Source organism: Coffea arabica, chromosome 8c (assembly GCF_036785885.1).
Source record: "Coffea arabica cultivar ET-39 chromosome 8c, Coffea Arabica ET-39 HiFi, whole genome shotgun sequence".
NCBI lineage: Eukaryota > Viridiplantae > Streptophyta > Magnoliopsida > Gentianales > Rubiaceae > Coffea > Coffea arabica.
In genome coordinates, this window is record NC_092325.1 from 41,295,331 (window position 1) to 41,312,896 (window position 17,566).

The window sequence follows — 17,566 nt, forward strand, 5'->3', positions numbered from 1 at the left end:
TATGTAAATCATGCCCCCCCCCCTCTTAACTAAAACAAAATCCCTCATAAATTCCTATACTAAAATTGGGCAGGCTAGTAACTTGGCCTCCATGCTTGTGCGAGAGTGAGAATCTGCTGGTCTATCCGTGCTACAGTTCTCTGTTCTGTCTCTGACTGACTCTCTTATATCTGTTCTGTTCATACTCGAAGCACGTTTCGACCGACCATATGTTTCTGTCTGTCCCATGCTGCTACAATAAAGTTGTGTTTCTGATAAGTTATAATACAAATTACATAAATTAATACCTACAATTAATGCTTAAAAATTTGCTTGGCTTGGGCCCTGCCTGAAGAAGGAACAGCGGCGGAAAAATTTCATGTCGATCCATGCGGAACATTTTCATTGATCCGGGAACGAATACTAGGCACGCTTAGTAGTTGCTCGGACCGACGTAAATTTTTCCAGAGGGGCAGATTTATGAATGTGTAAAAGATACTACTGTTGGCCTTGGATACTTTGCTTCGATTACTGCACAAGGCCGCGGTATAAGATATTTGTTGGTTCGGGAAGCAGGATTACCTGTATAGCCAGTTCACAGCTAAATTGAGCTAGCTTCTTACAACGTGTTTCTTTTTTTTTTTTTTGTCAACCATCACTTTTTATATATAGTATCCTACACTATTCTAATTTAAAGAGCAGACCCAACTGAATTTAAAAGAGTCGGTGGGGACTGAATCACCGTTAAACTATAAATCCGTCTAGATTTTTTAAGAAGCCACTTAATGATTTAGTGGTGATCACCAATCTAAAGGTCGGTGATTCTCTTACAACGTGTTTCTCAGTTCATATTTTGATGCATTTCTTGTTGAAAAAAAATGAAATAAATTGGAATATATTTTGTTCTTGACAATTGATGCACCAGCAGACAACTTCCCAAGTAAAGATTCATAAGATTTTTTTTTTTTTTTTTTGAAAAAAGTTTAGGTGGGTTCAACTCCAATCACTACCACAGGTCAGGACATGCTTTCAAAATCATAAGTCGCTTATAGATATTCTTACAAATTGCCTATTAGCATAACTTTCACCGGCAACGTAATTCAAACGTACGAGACATAAAAATACAGAGGCACAGAAAATTAGAAATAGAATGAGTTCTTGAAGATACTTTTCCCACCGTGAGGCACAAAAAGACAGAGGACTTAATGGAGGTTGCTTGAGTGGCTGGATGGATGATCTTCTATTGGTCATCATAGATAGGCTTAAAACAACATAAATCAGATCTTTGGTTTATGTATGGTTTACCATCAATTTCAATGACCTTTGAATGGACTGCCACCCACAAGTAAATTAAGTGAGATGCTGAAAGATTTATTCATAAATGAAGACAGCATTGACATTCTGTAGTATGAGAGCCTACCATGATTCTTGACTGGAGATTTGTATGCATTAATGCCCAAACCTGGCACGTTGGTTCTTCCAAACTATACTACAAAAAAGAAGACAAGTTGTTAAAACCTCCCAATCAATAGAATGATGTGGTCCTGGGCTCTAGTGTTTCATGTATACCCAAAAAAAAAAAAAAAGGTAATGTTGACCATCACCCTTGCAAGGCCTCTTTCACTTGATCACTGCAACAGTGGATATACTTGCTCTAAAGAGATGCCTCACCAAAAGAATTGCCAAATGACACCTAGCTAAGGAAATTGAAACATTTCTAAAGCTAATGATATTAGGTTGATGATAAACATTAAACACATACTGCATCCATTTGGATTGCTATTTTCTGCAGTTTTTGTAGAACAATGTACTATAACAATTTGATGTATGAGAGGTAAAAAAGTGGTTGAGAACCGTGTTTATGAAAAACGTAAAAATTGTTTGAGAAAAAATGGCAATTCAAATTACTTTCAGATCGTTCCTCATTAGCACTCTAATAAGCTTAGAAAAGGTAAAGCATACACTTCCAACTAAGTTCTCTGTCACTCAAGGATTTCCTCTTCTCACTTGTTCCTCTTTCCCTCCTTAATTCCACCTAAAATTAAGCGTATGCTTAATGACTGTTTTAAGGTTGTTGGCGCTTTGAAGTTGAATCAAGAGAGTGACTTGATAATTGACATAAGAGAAACAATAAATGTGCTAGCAACAAGTGCCCACGTTAAAAAAAAAAATCTTATAAAAGAAATAAATTTCTTATTATTTTAGCAGTTTCCTTCAAAGTTCAAAGTAACTAATTTCTTGAATAAAATGCACTTAGACAATGCAGAATCAGATTACTTGAGGATCCTTTCAATGCATGGCTACTTTCTTCTTTCAAACTAGTTGCATGGCTAGTTAACAATTTGGTTCTATGTACAAATACCATAATGCTAAATTAACTTCTCTTTCATCCTCAATCTTATGTGCATGTTTCAGTTGCATGAATCTAAAATGGATTAGCTTTTTCATTTTATTTCTCCTATGCACAACTTCGCATAATGCGCTCATAGCATGTATTTGTTATCCCTTTTTTGGTAAGTATGTATTTATTATCTCGTTCGTGCCGAAAAATGATTAATGTTTACCAAAATAACAATAGTGTTATAAGTTTTTCTATATTAGTATATGTTGATTTAAGACAATTACACTTAGGGTACGTTTGGTTCTACAGAATTGGAATTGAATTGGAATTGAAATTCTATAGAATTAGAATTCTAGGAATTGGAATTCCAAAACGTTGGAATTCTTTTGTTTGGGAAATGCATAGAATTGATATAGAATTCATTTGGAATTCCAAATTCTTTGTTTGGATGCGAGAAGAATTCATTAAGAATTAGAATTGTTTCCATCTAACATTTGCTTACATAAAAATTTTCTTTTTTTCTTTTTCGTATGGAATAATTTTTTAAACATTTAGCTAATTCTTACTAAAGTTTCAAGGAAAAAATCAATTAATGCCTTTAATAATTTATTTTTTCTTGCATTTAACCAATTGTTATTAAAGCTTTAAAGAAAAAAACCAATTAGTTCCTTTTCTACAAAATAAAAATATAGTATTACTCTTGTTTCCTTTATTCTTAATTAAATTATATTAGATACAAAACTAATTGGGGTATGTAAGACAACAAGATAAAGTTCGTTGTGTATGTAAGTAAAGTTTCTGGACAATGATGAACAAGAAAGTAACTATTCACAAAATAAAAACAAGAAACTATGAAGTCTAAAGTATCTCTTAACAAGACCACATTAACATGCCTTTTCATGCAGACACGTTTGACCCAAAACTTCAAGAACAGTTTTGAACAAAAACCTGCATCACTTGTTACCAACAAACCATAAATATCTCATCTTGTGCAATTCGTTGATTTTTAAAGAGAAAATTATCAGTGGAAAGGTGTGCTGCCAAACATACACAAATCCACGTGCATAAACAGATTGTACATGGTTGCACAAGTGAAGTTGCTCTAGTCCCTGCAAGAGAGCTTCTTCGACCTTTTGCAAAGAATGCTGAAGATCATATATTCTCACAACTTGCTGAGCACTAATTATCATGACATGAGTCTTAACATCAAAAAAACGATACATCTCTCAAAATGGTCCATCGCTTCTTGAACAAACCAAAATTGTGGTCTTGTTGAGAACAATCACACCACAGCTTATTTGAATCCATCAACTGTGACAAATACAAGTTCATTAACTTGACTAAAATTGCATCCACTACTAAAGACTTCAGCAGAAGTAGTAATTAAATCACCAGAATGCAGCTTTAGGATGAAATAAGTTCCCTTGTTGAATGTCAATAACCTCAATTTTCTTTACTCCATTTTCTTTCTGTCGGTAGATTCTTTCTTTCTCCATTTCCTCCCTCCTTTGGTGCATTTTAGATTCTTTATTTCTTCCTCCTTTTGTACTTTTAGAATCCATTAAATTTAAGCGCTAATTGAGTACTAAACTTTATATTGAATCTTGGGAAAATGTATATATCACGTTTCAAACCTTGTCTAAAGTCTGAACTTATTTTATCAAGGGATACAGAGTATTTATCTTTGAGTTGCATATGCAAAAGGCTGGAGTTGAATAGACCACAAACCTCCAGGATGTGATGCAACTTGCCGTCTATCCTTGTTTTGCTCATCATCCTCAAGAATAACAGCTTTATTATCTCCTAGAGCTGACATTAAGTTGACACCACAAAATTAAGACATGGACTTCTTTACTATATAGTATATTAGGAACAAAAATTGCATGATAACAAGGTTGTACGTGGGGCTTACGCTCTAAAAATGTCAATACTTCAATAAAAAGAAGATTGAACATGCTGCTCATACACCAATCCAGTACCAAGTTTCTATAAAAAAATAGACCTCCGTCCTTAACAAGGGTCTTTCCAACTGTAGGTTCTGAGCCATTGCTGGGCTGTAAAACCAAAGTCAAGAACCATTACTAGAATTAATATCTGGCACTCAAGGGTTAGGCAGTGCTTTGTAAGAAAACGTCAAATTTCAGTGCAAATTCTTAGGAGATATTACCTTCAAGACTGAAGAACCCAATTCGAGAAAATTAGGCAGGGGTAAGGAGAGAGCACTCAGATTAGTCTTGCGATTGGCAAGATGATGGGTGGATGCGTGGCAGGAGAGGCGAAGGGCAGAGGGATGGCTGAAACGATGAGCGATAGGGGAAACGATGGTGGAAGCGGCAAAATGTTAGGGCAGAGGTAGAAGCGATGGTGGAGAGCAGGAGCACTTGCGGCTGAGAAAAAATGGTGAATTAGAATAGGAGAGAGGGATGCTTGTATATTTGACCCGCTTTTAATTTTTTACCCATGTTAGATTCGCGTGTATATCCATTTCTTATGGTTTAGTTGTGAAATTGGAATTAGAATTCTTTTGGTCCGGTAAAGAATTCAATTCATGGAATTGAACTCTCGTAGAATTCAAATTGAATTCTAATTCTTCAATTGGAGCATAATCCAAACAACAGAACTAGAATTGGAGCCCCAATTCCAATTCTAAACCCCAATTTCATGGGGAACCAAACATACCCTTAGTTAATTTGCAATTCTTTTGTACATGTGGGATGCATTTAGATTGACTAATATAAAAAAACAAAAACAAAAATTTAATTTTTTTTTGAAAGAAATATGCTTCTGATGGGAGTAGTTTAATTAATAGTGTTTAATGCTATGATTTATGTAATCCTGGCTTTTTTATTTTTTCAATCCAGACAGGCAAAATTTAATGGAAAATAATCTTTCACAAAAAGCCATGCTCTAAATCTTACTCATTTGTTAAACTAGCTTAATCATGTTCTCTAACCAATAACCTTGAGAAGGAAAATAACAAATTAATACTTATGAAAGAGACAGAGTGCAGAGTAAAGAAAATGTAACAAAATGGTGAGAGTAGGAACTCGGAACCCCAAATCCAACCAAACATGGCATAAAATTTCCAGCTGTCAAACAGATGCCGGGCACCTGGTATTTCACCAGATCCAAGCCTCATTGCACAAACATTAATAAATATTTCTACTTGAAAATAAAAATTAATTAAAAAAAAACACTATGCTAGACTAAGTACTATGCTACTAAGTCCATTTATTAACTGATTAAATTTTTACTACTTCTGTTACTTGTGATACTATAATGATACTAGTACTTTGGTCTGATGAACTGATGAGGTGAGAATCCAAGTGGGTTTCTCAGGTTTCCTCCTCACCTTCTCTGTTTCTTCCAATAAATTAATTTGAGTTGGGAGCCTTCTTTGTGGGTTTTGTGTACTGTTAACAAATAAAAAGGGGTCTTTTTTCATTTTTCGAAGCAAAGGAAGGGGAGAAAAACTGGGCAGGGAAGATAAATGGAGGAGGAAGAACATCAGACTGTTGCTAGCAGTAGTAGCAATAATAATTGTGAAGATGAAGTTCTGGGTTCCAGCTTGACCATGGAGAAAGTTGCTGCTGCCAAGAAATTTATCGAGAATCACTACAAAACCCAGATGAAGAGCATTCAACAGCGCAAAGAAAGGTGCTTTCTTCATTTTTGTCTGTTTGTGCTGTATTTTTGCGATTAGTTAATGTTGTACTTCATGCATATTGCTTATGAAGTCAGTGTGTGTTTTCGGAAAAGAGTGAAAAAGGTGTTGATTAAATTAGCTTGGTTTGGTATGTTACAAGATCTAGTGTTACTGCTGATTCTTTTGTTTAATTTGTTCATGCTATGGTTTAGAAGTTTAATTTGTACTTGAATGCTTCTGTAGTTAAAGCTACAGTTGGCTCAGATTCTGATTGTCTGAAAGGGAAAAAGGAAAGAAATGTTTGGTTGACTTGCAAGATTAGAATTTCTTTGTTTCCTGTATTTTCCTTCGTGGCCCTTGATTAAGTGTACACTCTCTGCACCCTGGGATAGGGTTGTCTTTAAATTCCTGGAAAGACTTGCTGTGGCCGGAGCTTTAGGAGGTGAGATTTGGTTTTGATTGTCTAGGTAACCGGAGCGAGGTCCAGCGTAAGTGCTCAAGGTTGAAAAACTAATGTAGTTGCCACAGCTTTCTTTATTGTAGCAGGAATATCAAATTTTTATCTATTTGAGCTGATCAAATCTGTATAGCGTCAGTTAAAAGCCTGATGCATGAGGATCTGAGAAGGGCTAGTCTTTATTTAGCTTTAAAGTTCTACTAGAAGATGTTTGATTTATTTGTTAATGTATAACTCTAATTTTCACAATTAAGTTATCATTTACTAACATTGAGTGCAAGGTGTAAAGCTTAACCGCATAATCAAGTGCCTCTATTGGTTAGTATAAAACCAGGTAGACAAATAGGTATGTCACCAGTGCTTGTGTTTTGGAGCTTCTGATTTGCTAAACAGGCCGGCATCTTGCATTGTAAGTATAATTTATTTGGGACTTTAGTTTGAATCTAGATGAAATTCTGTTTGAAGTTGTTGCATCTGATGGTGAATATTATTCTTTTAGCGTCCTGCTGTATCCTGGTTGTGGCGTTCTGTGCTACAATGTTTGGTCTTGATGACGATTTTCAGAAGCTGATATTTGCAATGCCTAAGTGCCGGAAATCCTGGACGTTCATGTTGAACTATGAGAAACTTCTATATGATAGCCCCCAAATACCGCATCTTACTTTCATTTGTACTCTTAACCTGCCGTTCATGATGCACTTTCCTGCCGTTTTGATCTTAATAAAGTGTTGTTGTTGTTGTTTCTCAAAAATAGAAATCGATATTGGTGTTTATAACTAGGGTCAAAGCAAAGTGAGGACCTGTGAGAGACACTTACAAGTATAGTACATTTGCATTCCTGAGAAAGTGCCAAGATTCATAAGAAGCTAGTCCAGCCTAGACCTAGCATTTACCAAATCCAAACCTTGGTGCAAATGAAGTGTTATTTCAATGCCCAGTTTATTTGATAAGCTAAGAGAGCCGGTTTCTGTTTAACCTCATTTTCATCATAAGTATACCAAGTTAACTCATCGTGTCTGTACTTAAATAAATAGATTGGGGGAGGGGGGACCATAAGAGGCTGAAATTCTGACAATTGTAAATGTCGGGATTAAGCTTGACAATGGAGAAAATGGTCCCTTCCAGGCAACTAATTGTGAAGTATTGCAAGGATTATGTGACAAGCACTCAAGACTGCAACAGAGGTATCTGTATACATGTGAACATTCATCAACACTGTACATGAATGATGCATGTAACTTTGGCTGAATGAAGAAGAAGGAATTGAATCAATTACCTTGACTTACATGGAAATTTTGTTATTCTACCGGAGTCTACCACTGGTTTTAACATTTTGGATCAAGTCTCTGAGGAGTTTGTCTTTCTTTAATCTCGTGCAGGTAATAGCAGCACTTGGTCTAGTTATCCAAAAAGAAAATAAGCAAAGATTTAGGGGAGAGAGAGAGAGAGAGAGAGCTTTGTTCTTCTTGAAATTCAAGCTCTTGCTTAATGATCACGGAATAATCTCTTTGCATGCTTAGGATAAAGCAAGAATTGGAAATCTATTACCTGTGTTTACTCTTTCTTAAATCTTTCAATTTCTATCCTAGAAATTGGTCTATCCAAATACTTGTATAAAGTTCCTGATTCTACTGTTATTCCTTTTACATCAATGTTTTATGTTTCTGTACTCAATTTCAAAAATGTCTTAGCGCAATATGGAACAGTAATATGTGGGCATAACACATTCCTGATTTCTGACCTCCTACCGTAGGCGGTGGGTTCTAGAAAGGCAGCTAGCTGCTTCAGATGTGCCCAAAGAGGAACAGCTAAACCGAATCAAAGATTTAGAGCGAAAGGAGACAGAATATATGAGATTGAAAAGGCACAAGATATCTGTTGATGACTTTGAGCTTCTGACCATCATTGGAAGGGGTGCTTTTGGTGAGGTTAGTGGTGTCCTTGATGAACAATAATGCATGACTACATGGACCTTGCAATGATATTTCTTTGTAATTTGTCGCTTAAAGTGGCTGACTGTTGACCAGATTATTTTTGGATCTTTTCAAAGATTTCTTTCATTCCCTTCAAATTCGAGTACTAAGCTCATTTGGCTTTATCTTAATGAATTTCATGTTTTCCAATAATCCTCTGTGTGTGTGTGTGTGTGTTTTTTTTTAATATTAATTTTCTAAAATTTCAGGTCCGACTCTGTCGTGAGAAAAAGTCTGGCAATATATATGCTATGAAGAAGTTGAAGAAATCCGAAATGGTCATGAGAGGACAGGTGAAAGAGAAATATAACTGCTCATGTTACTCAAATACATAAAATCTGTATGCAGTAGGCGCTTGTGCTTTCTGTATGTCTTTCCTTACATATTCGCCATTTGCGCTTTATATATTTGTGGCACCACGTGTCTGTCTGTTTGTGATTCATTATGTTATGAGTTGTTTGCAAAACTATAGTGTGTATGATATGTTGGACCTCGAATGGAGATGCTTCTTTTCTTACTTGCAAAACCAAAGTCTAAGCCTTTCCATGGAAGGCCGTCCTAGGACAAATTTAAGAATCCCTTATTGTTCCTAAGTCTCTTGTCTTAATTTTTTCTTTTATATGTTTATAAGGAAAGCATAATTGTATGCTTGAACTTACATTTTTGTTGTCATTCAGCAGATCACTGCAAACCTAATATAAAAGCTGCTGATGCTTTGGCCACTCGCTTCCTTCCCCACCCCCGTCCCTCTTTGTAGATAACTCAATTGGTTTTATGTTGTTGGATTCCCAAACATTAGATTTAACAAGAAGCCAAATCAATTAATCTGGTACTTGAAGTGGATGGAGGTTGCTCATTCTAATATTCTAATCTGCAAAATATGAGTTTTAGATTCAGCCCTAGTTTTTACTTGCAAGATTTTGATATTTCCAGGATATGCGTACAGGCTTACTCTAGTTATATTATATGATCTCTGTCTCTCTCTTTCTCTGAACGGCTTCTTCTTCTGTAGGTGGAACATGTTAGAGCAGAAAGAAACCTGCTTGCAGAAGTGGCCAGTCACTATATAGTGAAGTTATACTACTCCTTTCAAGATGCTGAATACCTTTATCTTATAATGGAGTATCTTCCTGGCGGGGACATGATGACTTTGTTAATGAGAGCGGATACATTGTCTGAAAATGTGGCTAAGTTTTATATTGCTCAGAGTGTCTTGGCCATAGAGTCTATTCACAAGCATAATTACATTCATAGGTGTGTTTGTGAAACACTCCTGCTGTTTTTCATATGAGAAGTCAAATGATCTGGAGAACTGTTTAGCTGTGTAAATTGCTTGTGATTGTGCTGACTTCACTTCATTTTATATTCAGAGATATCAAACCTGACAATCTCCTCCTTGACAAAGATGGTCACATGAAGCTTTCAGACTTTGGTCTTTGTAAGCCTCTTGATTGTAGAACTTTATCCACTCTAAATGAAAATGAAGCCATGGATGATGAGAATATGAGAGACCCAATGGACATTGACAGCTGCTTCCCAGATGCAAGCAATGTTAGTAATTGGAAAAGCCCCCAGGAACAGCTTCAGCATTGGCAGATGAATAGGAGGACGCTGGTATGACAGTCTGTTATAAATAAGTGGTTTTTTTTGCTTGTGTTTGTCTATCTGGGATTTTCTCAGTTAACTAGTTATTATTGTTGTTCAAAAATTGGAGAAATGTGATTAAGGAAATTAACACAAGAAGCCTAACCAGATGGTAAATTGTATCCAGGACTACTAATGGATGATACCTGATATGGCACGTGGTAATACTTCAATTACAATGATAGTAAGAACAACTTGTGGATATTTAATTCAAATTAAGGCCAAAACCATAAGGCAACAAAGTGAATGTCAATTGGAATTTCAATATACTGATAATCAAGCGTCTGCTACTATTTGGGTTGGTCATTTGACATGTTATAAGAATGCTATCTGTATCTGGGACATCATTATGCTACAAAAAATTACTGAGCCTAGCATTATGGGTGATTACATGTGGTAGTTTATGCACGCACTTGGGGCAGAAATGAAGTGAGCAAGGTTGGCTGTCATGGTAATATCTTGAGTAGGGGTGAAGAAATGTAAGTGTTTTTTTTTGTTGAAGAGTAACAATATGTTAGACAATGTGGAAGGTGCTGAAATTTAAGGCTGCAAATTCTGAAGGAGAAAAAGACAAAAGCATAGGAGTTTTGGCTCAAAATGTAAGCAATAGGCATAGATTATCAGAACATAGCATCTTTATCCACTGAAAGCTTTCATATGACATGCTTGTTGGAGACGAAGAAGGGCTTATGAACGAAGTCAACTTGGAACCTCAAATTTGGGCAAAAAGTTCTTGAACTGCTGACCTTTTTTTGATGTGTTCATTCATTACCAATCAAACTAAAAATACACCAAAATAGAAGGCCACTATAGATGTAGAAGTGTCTAGCCTATAGTGCGTATCTAAAGCATGATGACAACATAAAATTTAGCTTCTGACTGCAATTACAAGGCACTAAAGTAAAATATCAACCCTTACTAAGAGTTGCTCTGAATTGTCCAACTACGATTATCATGAAGATAGCCCTAAAAATACAATGCTGAAAAAAATTATCTGCTGGTAGAAGTAAAGTCCTATAAGGGCATAAAGAACCATAATAAGAAGCAACTATAAAGCCTATAAATTCAACATTATGCAGAGTTCTCAGAAACTGATATCGTGCATTCCCTAGACAGAAATATGCTAAATGTGTGTCAAAACTACAAGTAGGTCTTCAAGATGAAAATCTTGTAGAGCAGACTATGAACAAGTAATTATATCTCTCTCTGATAAACCTGGACATTTGTCAGATCCTTTATGGGGCTTGTTCTCTTTAAGAAACTTCAGTACCATGCGAAAGTCTTCCATGCTATATATCACTGTATTTTGATCATCTGCAATTTTTACTTTGAGGATAACTTTTATCTTTATTCTTTTTGTTTTGAAAGGCATTTTCAACGGTGGGTACACCAGACTATATTGCTCCAGAAGTACTATTGAAGAAAGGATATGGCATGGAATGTGACTGGTTAGTGTTATTCTTCCTGAATCGTATGATTCATTAATCCTACTAAAGTTTGAGTTTATTATCTGAGGTTATCTGTGATAGTTTCCCATCATATTCATATATATCAACATGTAGTTCAACTTCCTTTTTCTTTCCTTTTTGGTGATTTTTTTTTCAACTGTTTGTCTATGTCCAGATGAACAATTACTAAACCCTGGAATGGCATCACAAGGTTTTTATTTTTTTTACTTTTCTTTGAGGCATCAGAGTCTTTTATCTCCTTCTTATGATTATTGAAATGTATGGCAAGGAAACCTGATTACGCTGCCAAAAATTGCTGTCATGGCTATAAATCTTGCATGGAAAGTAGCATCTGTTTTATCTAAATCATGGTATTTCTACCATGTGTATTCATGCTAAGGGAATTTAAACCATCATAAACAAGAGCAGGGTATGCAGAAAATAATGAATTTTACCTTTAATCATGGAGTGGTAGACTATGCTGCTAAAATTTTTCATGGAAGATTGGTAAATGAGGGCCTGTTTGACTTGCAGGATACTGAGAAACCTGATGTGGAAATCTGGTTTAATCACTTTGTATTTCTTGTCTGGTTACAACAGATATGAAATGAACGACTTATATTGTTAGAATATGCAAGTGTCCTATGTTTAATAATCTCATGTTTTGTAATTGGTTTTACAAATTATAAAATCGTTAGCGTCCAAACAAGATGGGCCTTAAAGTGTTTAAAAGAAGAGATGGGGTAAGATCTTCATGTACTTGAAGAAAGTTGTGCTAAATGAAGATGCTAGAAAAATTTTGGAGACTTTTAGGAACTTCGTAGCTTGTGCACAAGATGCATATTGGGTATTTGCTAATTGTATGGACAAATTACTCTTTAGATAGGACTGATAGTAAGATCTACAAAATGAATTTGCATTAGCAATAGCTTGTTTTAAAAATTAAATAACTGTTTCATTCGACAATATGCTAAAGAGCATTTACCTGTATTTGTTGCTTCTTCTCACCCTCATGTAGCTGTTTTCTTAAGTTGATGTTCTGACATCTTTCTACTCCTCTAATGCTGACAAAAATCAGATTATGATGACAGTGTTTTTGTTCAATCATCAAAAAGTTTATGGACTTTGTTATTCACTAGTTAATATGAGTGTTTAATATTGTGTGATTTTCTCATCTCCCTTGCACTTGGCCTGATAAAAACAGAAGAGCTTAACAGAAAGAACCGATTTGAACTGATAAAATGCTTCATCTGTTTCAAATCTTAAAACTCTTTTTCATTCTCTATTTACTTGCCATTCATTGACCTATTTCAAATGGGAGTTTAGAACTTGCCTGTTGTACAGCATATTCAGCATGATCCAATACCCCAATTCTTGATTGGGATGTCAAAACTTTATGACACTCATTTCTTGCATGACAACCCTTTTTAGATCTTCTAGCCGGTTGCTGTTACTCAATTCTTTAAGATAAGAAAAAAGTTGTCTTCTTATTGCTTGTCTCGTCATATCTAAACTTCCCACAGGTGGTCACTGGGTGCAATAATGTATGAAATGCTTATGGGTTACCCACCATTTTATTCAGATGATCCTCTAACTGCTTGCCGAAAGGTAACTTGAAGTACATCTTTCCTGTCTCCATACCCTCTGGCACTGGCAACACGCCCTGTATAATTGTATTTTGCAGCCTGTGGTCATATTTTAAGAATTTGTTGGTTCCGTTTGGTATTTCAATACTTTAATGCATCCATCGTAGAGTCCTATGATAAGCCATCAGCTAAATGATTTTTTAATAATTGAGTAAATGGCATGATTTATGACCTCTTGTAGTATAATGTAGTGAAAACTGTAGTTAGGTATGTCTCAGGTCTCTTCGTACCTCTTTGAGGATTGTACTCTTCAAGTTGAGTTGAGTAGAAAATTATCTTGGAACTATTCTTCAGTCGATTTCTATTCGAATTCCATAAACAGTAACATGTACAAATGTTTTCTTCAAATGCGCAAGCCTAGTGGAAGTTTGACGAATTTGACCCATTAGTAAAAACCTTATGTTTGTTGATCGTAAGTGGTCCTCATCAGTCCTGTGTGTAGATTCTGAAAAAGCTTTGTGCACTTCCACCCAAGTTTTTAATTCTCAATGATCCATACACATCTGCATAACTTTTCTGTATATGTGATATGAATGTCTGTACAATGTCCAAGTATTTAAACTTGGAAAGCTGAAACTCTGCCTCATATTCTTCAGGTGTTGTTGCTCACTGGTAGCTGTATATTTATGTATGTCCATAGGTGTCTCTTTTGGCTTGCATGTGCCTGGTATTATTGTGGTATTCTGACACCTGTTTGTTACGTATTGTCAGATTGTTCATTGGAGAAATCACCTAAAATTTCCAGAAGAAGCCAATTTGACACTCGAGGCAAAAGATCTCATCTGTAGGTTACTATGTGATGTTGAACATAGGCTCGGCACTGGTGGGGCTGATCAAATTAAGGTGCGTTGCAAGTCAATTCTGCCACTTCAATTTTGTCAAAAGTTTCATCTTGTTCACATCATGAGAATTTTCCAGGCCCACCCCTGGTTTAAGGATATCGAGTGGGATAAACTGTATGAAATGGAGGCAGCTTATAAGCCAGAAGTTAATGGGGAGCTGGATACCCAGAATTTTATGAAGTTTGATGAAGTATTATTCACAGCCCATCCTCTTTCATTTCTGTATTCTTTTAAATGATGTACAACATTGTGTTTCGTACGTTCGTAGCTTCTTTACTTAAGATACTCTTAAGGTAAATGATATCATGATTTAGAGTTATTATCATGTTCCTCTATTTGAAGATTCGACATCTTTGCTATGTGAAGATTCAATGTCATGGTTCACGTTGGTGTGGAAAATCTGCAGTAAAGTTCCATACACCCTGTTTCTATTGGTTTCCTCGTCATGGAACTTCTTTTTATTTATCTTCTTGATTTTGAAATGATTTTAGGTAAAGCAAGATCTCAGGATTTGAATTTACTCTAGACTGCTACTTACATGCTGGACTTGGTGCTTTAGCATGTAGATTGTTGTTGCTATGAAATGTTTCTAGGGTTCTTGTTTTCATGTATGATGATATATGGCTTGGTGAGGGCTTGTGTTCATGGGATTTTACATTTTACTGTTGGAACAGGTTGGTGCTCCAACAGCTGCAAGAACTGGTTCAGGACCATCGCGGAAGGTATTAATACATCAAAGATTCATGCTTCATTTATGAAGTAACTTTTTCGATGGAACCTTTCTATTCTGCAAAAGAAGTTTGTTTTACATGTTCGATTCTTTCATCCGTGTGCACGAGACAAGATTCCATCTCTGTTTCAAGAAAATATTGGTGGGAGGAAAAGTCTGCTTATGCTGATTCTTTATGCTGTTAAAGTGATGTGTAGCTTGCTTCTATCTCATATTGTGTTTTAAGATTTGCATTTTAGACTGTTACAAAAGTATGCACCATTATGATCCGAATTGTAGATAATTACTTTCCAAAGTTTAAGGAGTTGAAAGAATTTAGTTACAGTAAAGCTTGCAATCTACAAACCCATGAAATTTGGTTGATCTAGATATCTCGGATTCTGTCCAATTAAATCGTGCTGTTTTGTACATCTTCATACTAAACCAAGTCAATCTTGCTTAGGTGCTGTTCAGTATTTAGATAATATTCAACATGCATGCTTTTTTGGAGGTTGATAATAGCTCATGTTTATATTGCTTTTATTAAACAGAAACTGATTAACCTTTTCCTCCTTGTAACTTCATGAAGATGCTACTAACTCCAAAAGATTTAAGTTTTGTGGGCTATACATACAAGAACTTTGATGCTGTCAAGACACTTCGTAATTCCTCAGGTGAGTAACTTAAGCTATTCTTAACAACGATCACTATGAAGCCCCTTTAAGAAAGGGAGAAAGCATGTTTCGTCCTTTAGGATATGAAAACCTGTCTATTTAGCTTCTTTTATCTTAATCTACCATTTTGTGTTTAATAGTGACTAAGCTTGCTATGATGATTTTGGTTATCTGGAAGCTAAATTTATTTTGTTTAAGGTTCTAAAGTCAAGGCAGCCGATTTTGCTTCCTATTATAATTTTAGTAGCCTTTGAAATGATATGGTTCCATTTACTGATTTCCTAAAGGAAATTTTCATTTATCTGGATTTCATGTGTCAAAATTACCAATTCAACCATTAGAATATGTAAAAAAAAGATCTTTATGATGTTTATTTGGCCTTGCCAAGTTCTTATTTCTTTCACTCTAATTGAACAATGTTCCTACCTATGAAATTTTTTTGTCAACTTTCTTTTCTACTTCTTTCCTGGATTTTTCAAGTTTCATTTGGGATTGTCTGCCAGAAAATGATTAGCTCAGATTCAGAATGTGGATTAGTTGGAAGGGACTGGTAATGCCATCTAAGCTTCATAGGGCAACATCTGCTAGGCTTAAAATGTTAAATGATTTTAAGAAATGATGTTCTTGTTTATATGAATTCACACATGTGTGTGTCTTAGTGCAGATAAAACCGAGGTAAATCACAATGACCTGCCTATCACTGACCTATATATGCCTTTTAAAGTTACTTGTTCACTATTTTTCGTCTTATATTTTGATTACACCAAGCTTTCCTTTTTAGAGTATTTTTAAGGATATATGACATGGCCGTGCATCTTGTTCCTAACATCATCACTTTGATATGCTTATGTTATATCATGTGAAACCTTAGGACAGGTCACTGAAAGAGGGTCATCCGTGTAGCTATGACAACCAAGTATTTGTATAACGACATAAAAACGTAAAATTAAGCAAATATTTATCTTCTGCATAAGGAATTCATTTTACTTTTGAAATAGAACATGATGTCAAGACTCGTGTTAGGAGGTAGATAAGAAATGAAAATGTGTTTATGAGTTACTTGAGTGGATAATTCTTTCCCAAAAACAGTTATTTTCTGCATTTTCATTCCTGTCAGTGTCGCTGGTACTTCACTGATACTGAGAATTGTTGGTCCCATGTTTTCTGCTCGTATTTGGTAAACATGATGCCGTCCATACTGTGTAATCTCATGTTATTTTTTCCAGATTTCATGAGAAGCACGTCCCCAAGAAGGCCATCAATTGACTCGTTATTTGGTAAGAAGCTTTCGATTCCTATCTTTAATTTATTCATTATTGGATTCTTTTCTTTTTCTTACTGAGGAATGCGCGTATCTCTGGGTTACATTCTGATAAGATGGCACATTTGCAGGTGAATCCAAGGACGATGATGTGGGGAAAGGAACAGCCAAAGAAACAGATCTACAGATGATTACATCAATGGATGATACCATGTCACCTTAATAGCAACAAAACGTTTTAGCAGATGGGAAAGGTTGTCACAGGGATGGTGGCATATGCTCGTTTTATTTGACCAGGTCGCTGACCCTTAACCGGGCTTTCCTTCGAAGCAGCTGTGGCTCTTTCTATGCAAGTGTGAATTTTAAGTGTACAGTAATCCTTCTGAAACTTTAGTGGGGCACTTGGGTGCTTATATATTTATGGGACGAGAGGACTGCTGCTAGGTAGACCTATTTTCCTATAGATTTAGCGTAGGCTTCCGAGGTTCTTGTGTCCTGGCTGCCCAGGTTGGCAATCGAACTTTGCTTTCTCTTGTGGCAGCTCGATCTGATTTTGAATGGAGTGGAAATCATATAGAAACCTATTTGACTAGCTCAGTTGCTAAATGGAAGGCAACTAGAGTACTTCTATAATGGTAGACTCTGATAAGCAATTGGAACGGGTCAATTCGATATAATTGGTGGTAATTTGATGTGATTGGCTTTATTTAAAGTCATTCTTGTCAAGTGAATTCCAACAAAATTTAACTTCTCTTCGTTTTATCTTTTCCCTTACAATATCCTTCCTTCTGCTGCTAAAGCTCATCTGCTATTTTTTTTTATCTTTCTTCCCTGCAGACCATGTTCAACCTCCTTGGAGATTTAAACATGCAAGTAAATCAAATTATGCGCCAAAAGATGTCTTTTAAGTAAACTGCTGAATACACAGCATAAAGACAAATCTAAG

At 35.6% G+C, this 17,566-nt stretch overlaps 1 protein-coding gene and 1 long non-coding RNA gene across 4 annotated transcripts; one reads left to right on the forward strand and one right to left on the reverse strand.

Annotated features, from left to right (window-relative positions):
• Nucleotides 1-3,075: 3,075 nt before the first annotated feature.
• Nucleotides 3,076-4,752, reverse strand: LOC113733072 (uncharacterized). Its single transcript, XR_003458959.2, has 4 exons — nucleotides 4,488-4,752; nucleotides 4,233-4,374; nucleotides 4,049-4,129; nucleotides 3,076-3,631 (listed from the first exon to the last, which is right to left on the reverse strand). It is a non-coding gene; the product is annotated as an uncharacterized lncRNA (long non-coding RNA).
• Nucleotides 4,753-5,478: 726 nt separating this feature from the next.
• Nucleotides 5,479-17,212, forward strand: LOC140013197 (uncharacterized). 3 transcript variants are annotated; one of them, XM_072062311.1, is made up of 14 exons: nucleotides 5,479-5,659; nucleotides 5,775-5,977; nucleotides 8,177-8,351; nucleotides 8,606-8,689; nucleotides 9,409-9,650; nucleotides 9,767-10,010; nucleotides 11,409-11,488; nucleotides 13,012-13,096; nucleotides 13,846-13,977; nucleotides 14,053-14,166; nucleotides 14,651-14,698; nucleotides 15,275-15,359; nucleotides 16,586-16,636; nucleotides 16,752-17,212. In XM_072062311.1, exons 2-14 carry the CDS (start codon nucleotides 5,811-5,813, stop codon nucleotides 16,841-16,843), a joined length of 1,599 nt encoding a protein of 532 aa, XP_071918412.1. In that variant the 5' UTR covers nucleotides 5,479-5,659; nucleotides 5,775-5,810; the 3' UTR covers nucleotides 16,844-17,212. The 3 variants fall into 3 exon arrangements, with proteins under 3 accessions (XP_071918412.1, XP_071918411.1, XP_071918413.1); XM_072062310.1 differs by having other exon boundaries at nucleotides 5,780-5,977; XM_072062312.1 differs by having other exon boundaries at nucleotides 5,489-5,634; nucleotides 5,780-5,977.
• The last annotated feature ends 354 nt before the right edge of the window (nucleotides 17,213-17,566 follow it).

Coding starts and splice junctions, on each gene's coding strand:
- LOC140013197 (XM_072062311.1), top strand. CDS start 5,811: ATGGAGGAGGAAGAACATCAGACTGTTGCTAGCAGTAGTAGCAATAAT. Junction 5,978..8,176: donor ATTCAACAGCGCAAAGAAAG/GTGCTTTCTTCA, acceptor CTCCTACCGTAG/GCGGTGGGTTCTAGAAAGGC. Junction 13,097..13,845: donor CTCTAACTGCTTGCCGAAAG/GTAACTTGAAGT, acceptor ACGTATTGTCAG/ATTGTTCATTGGAGAAATCA.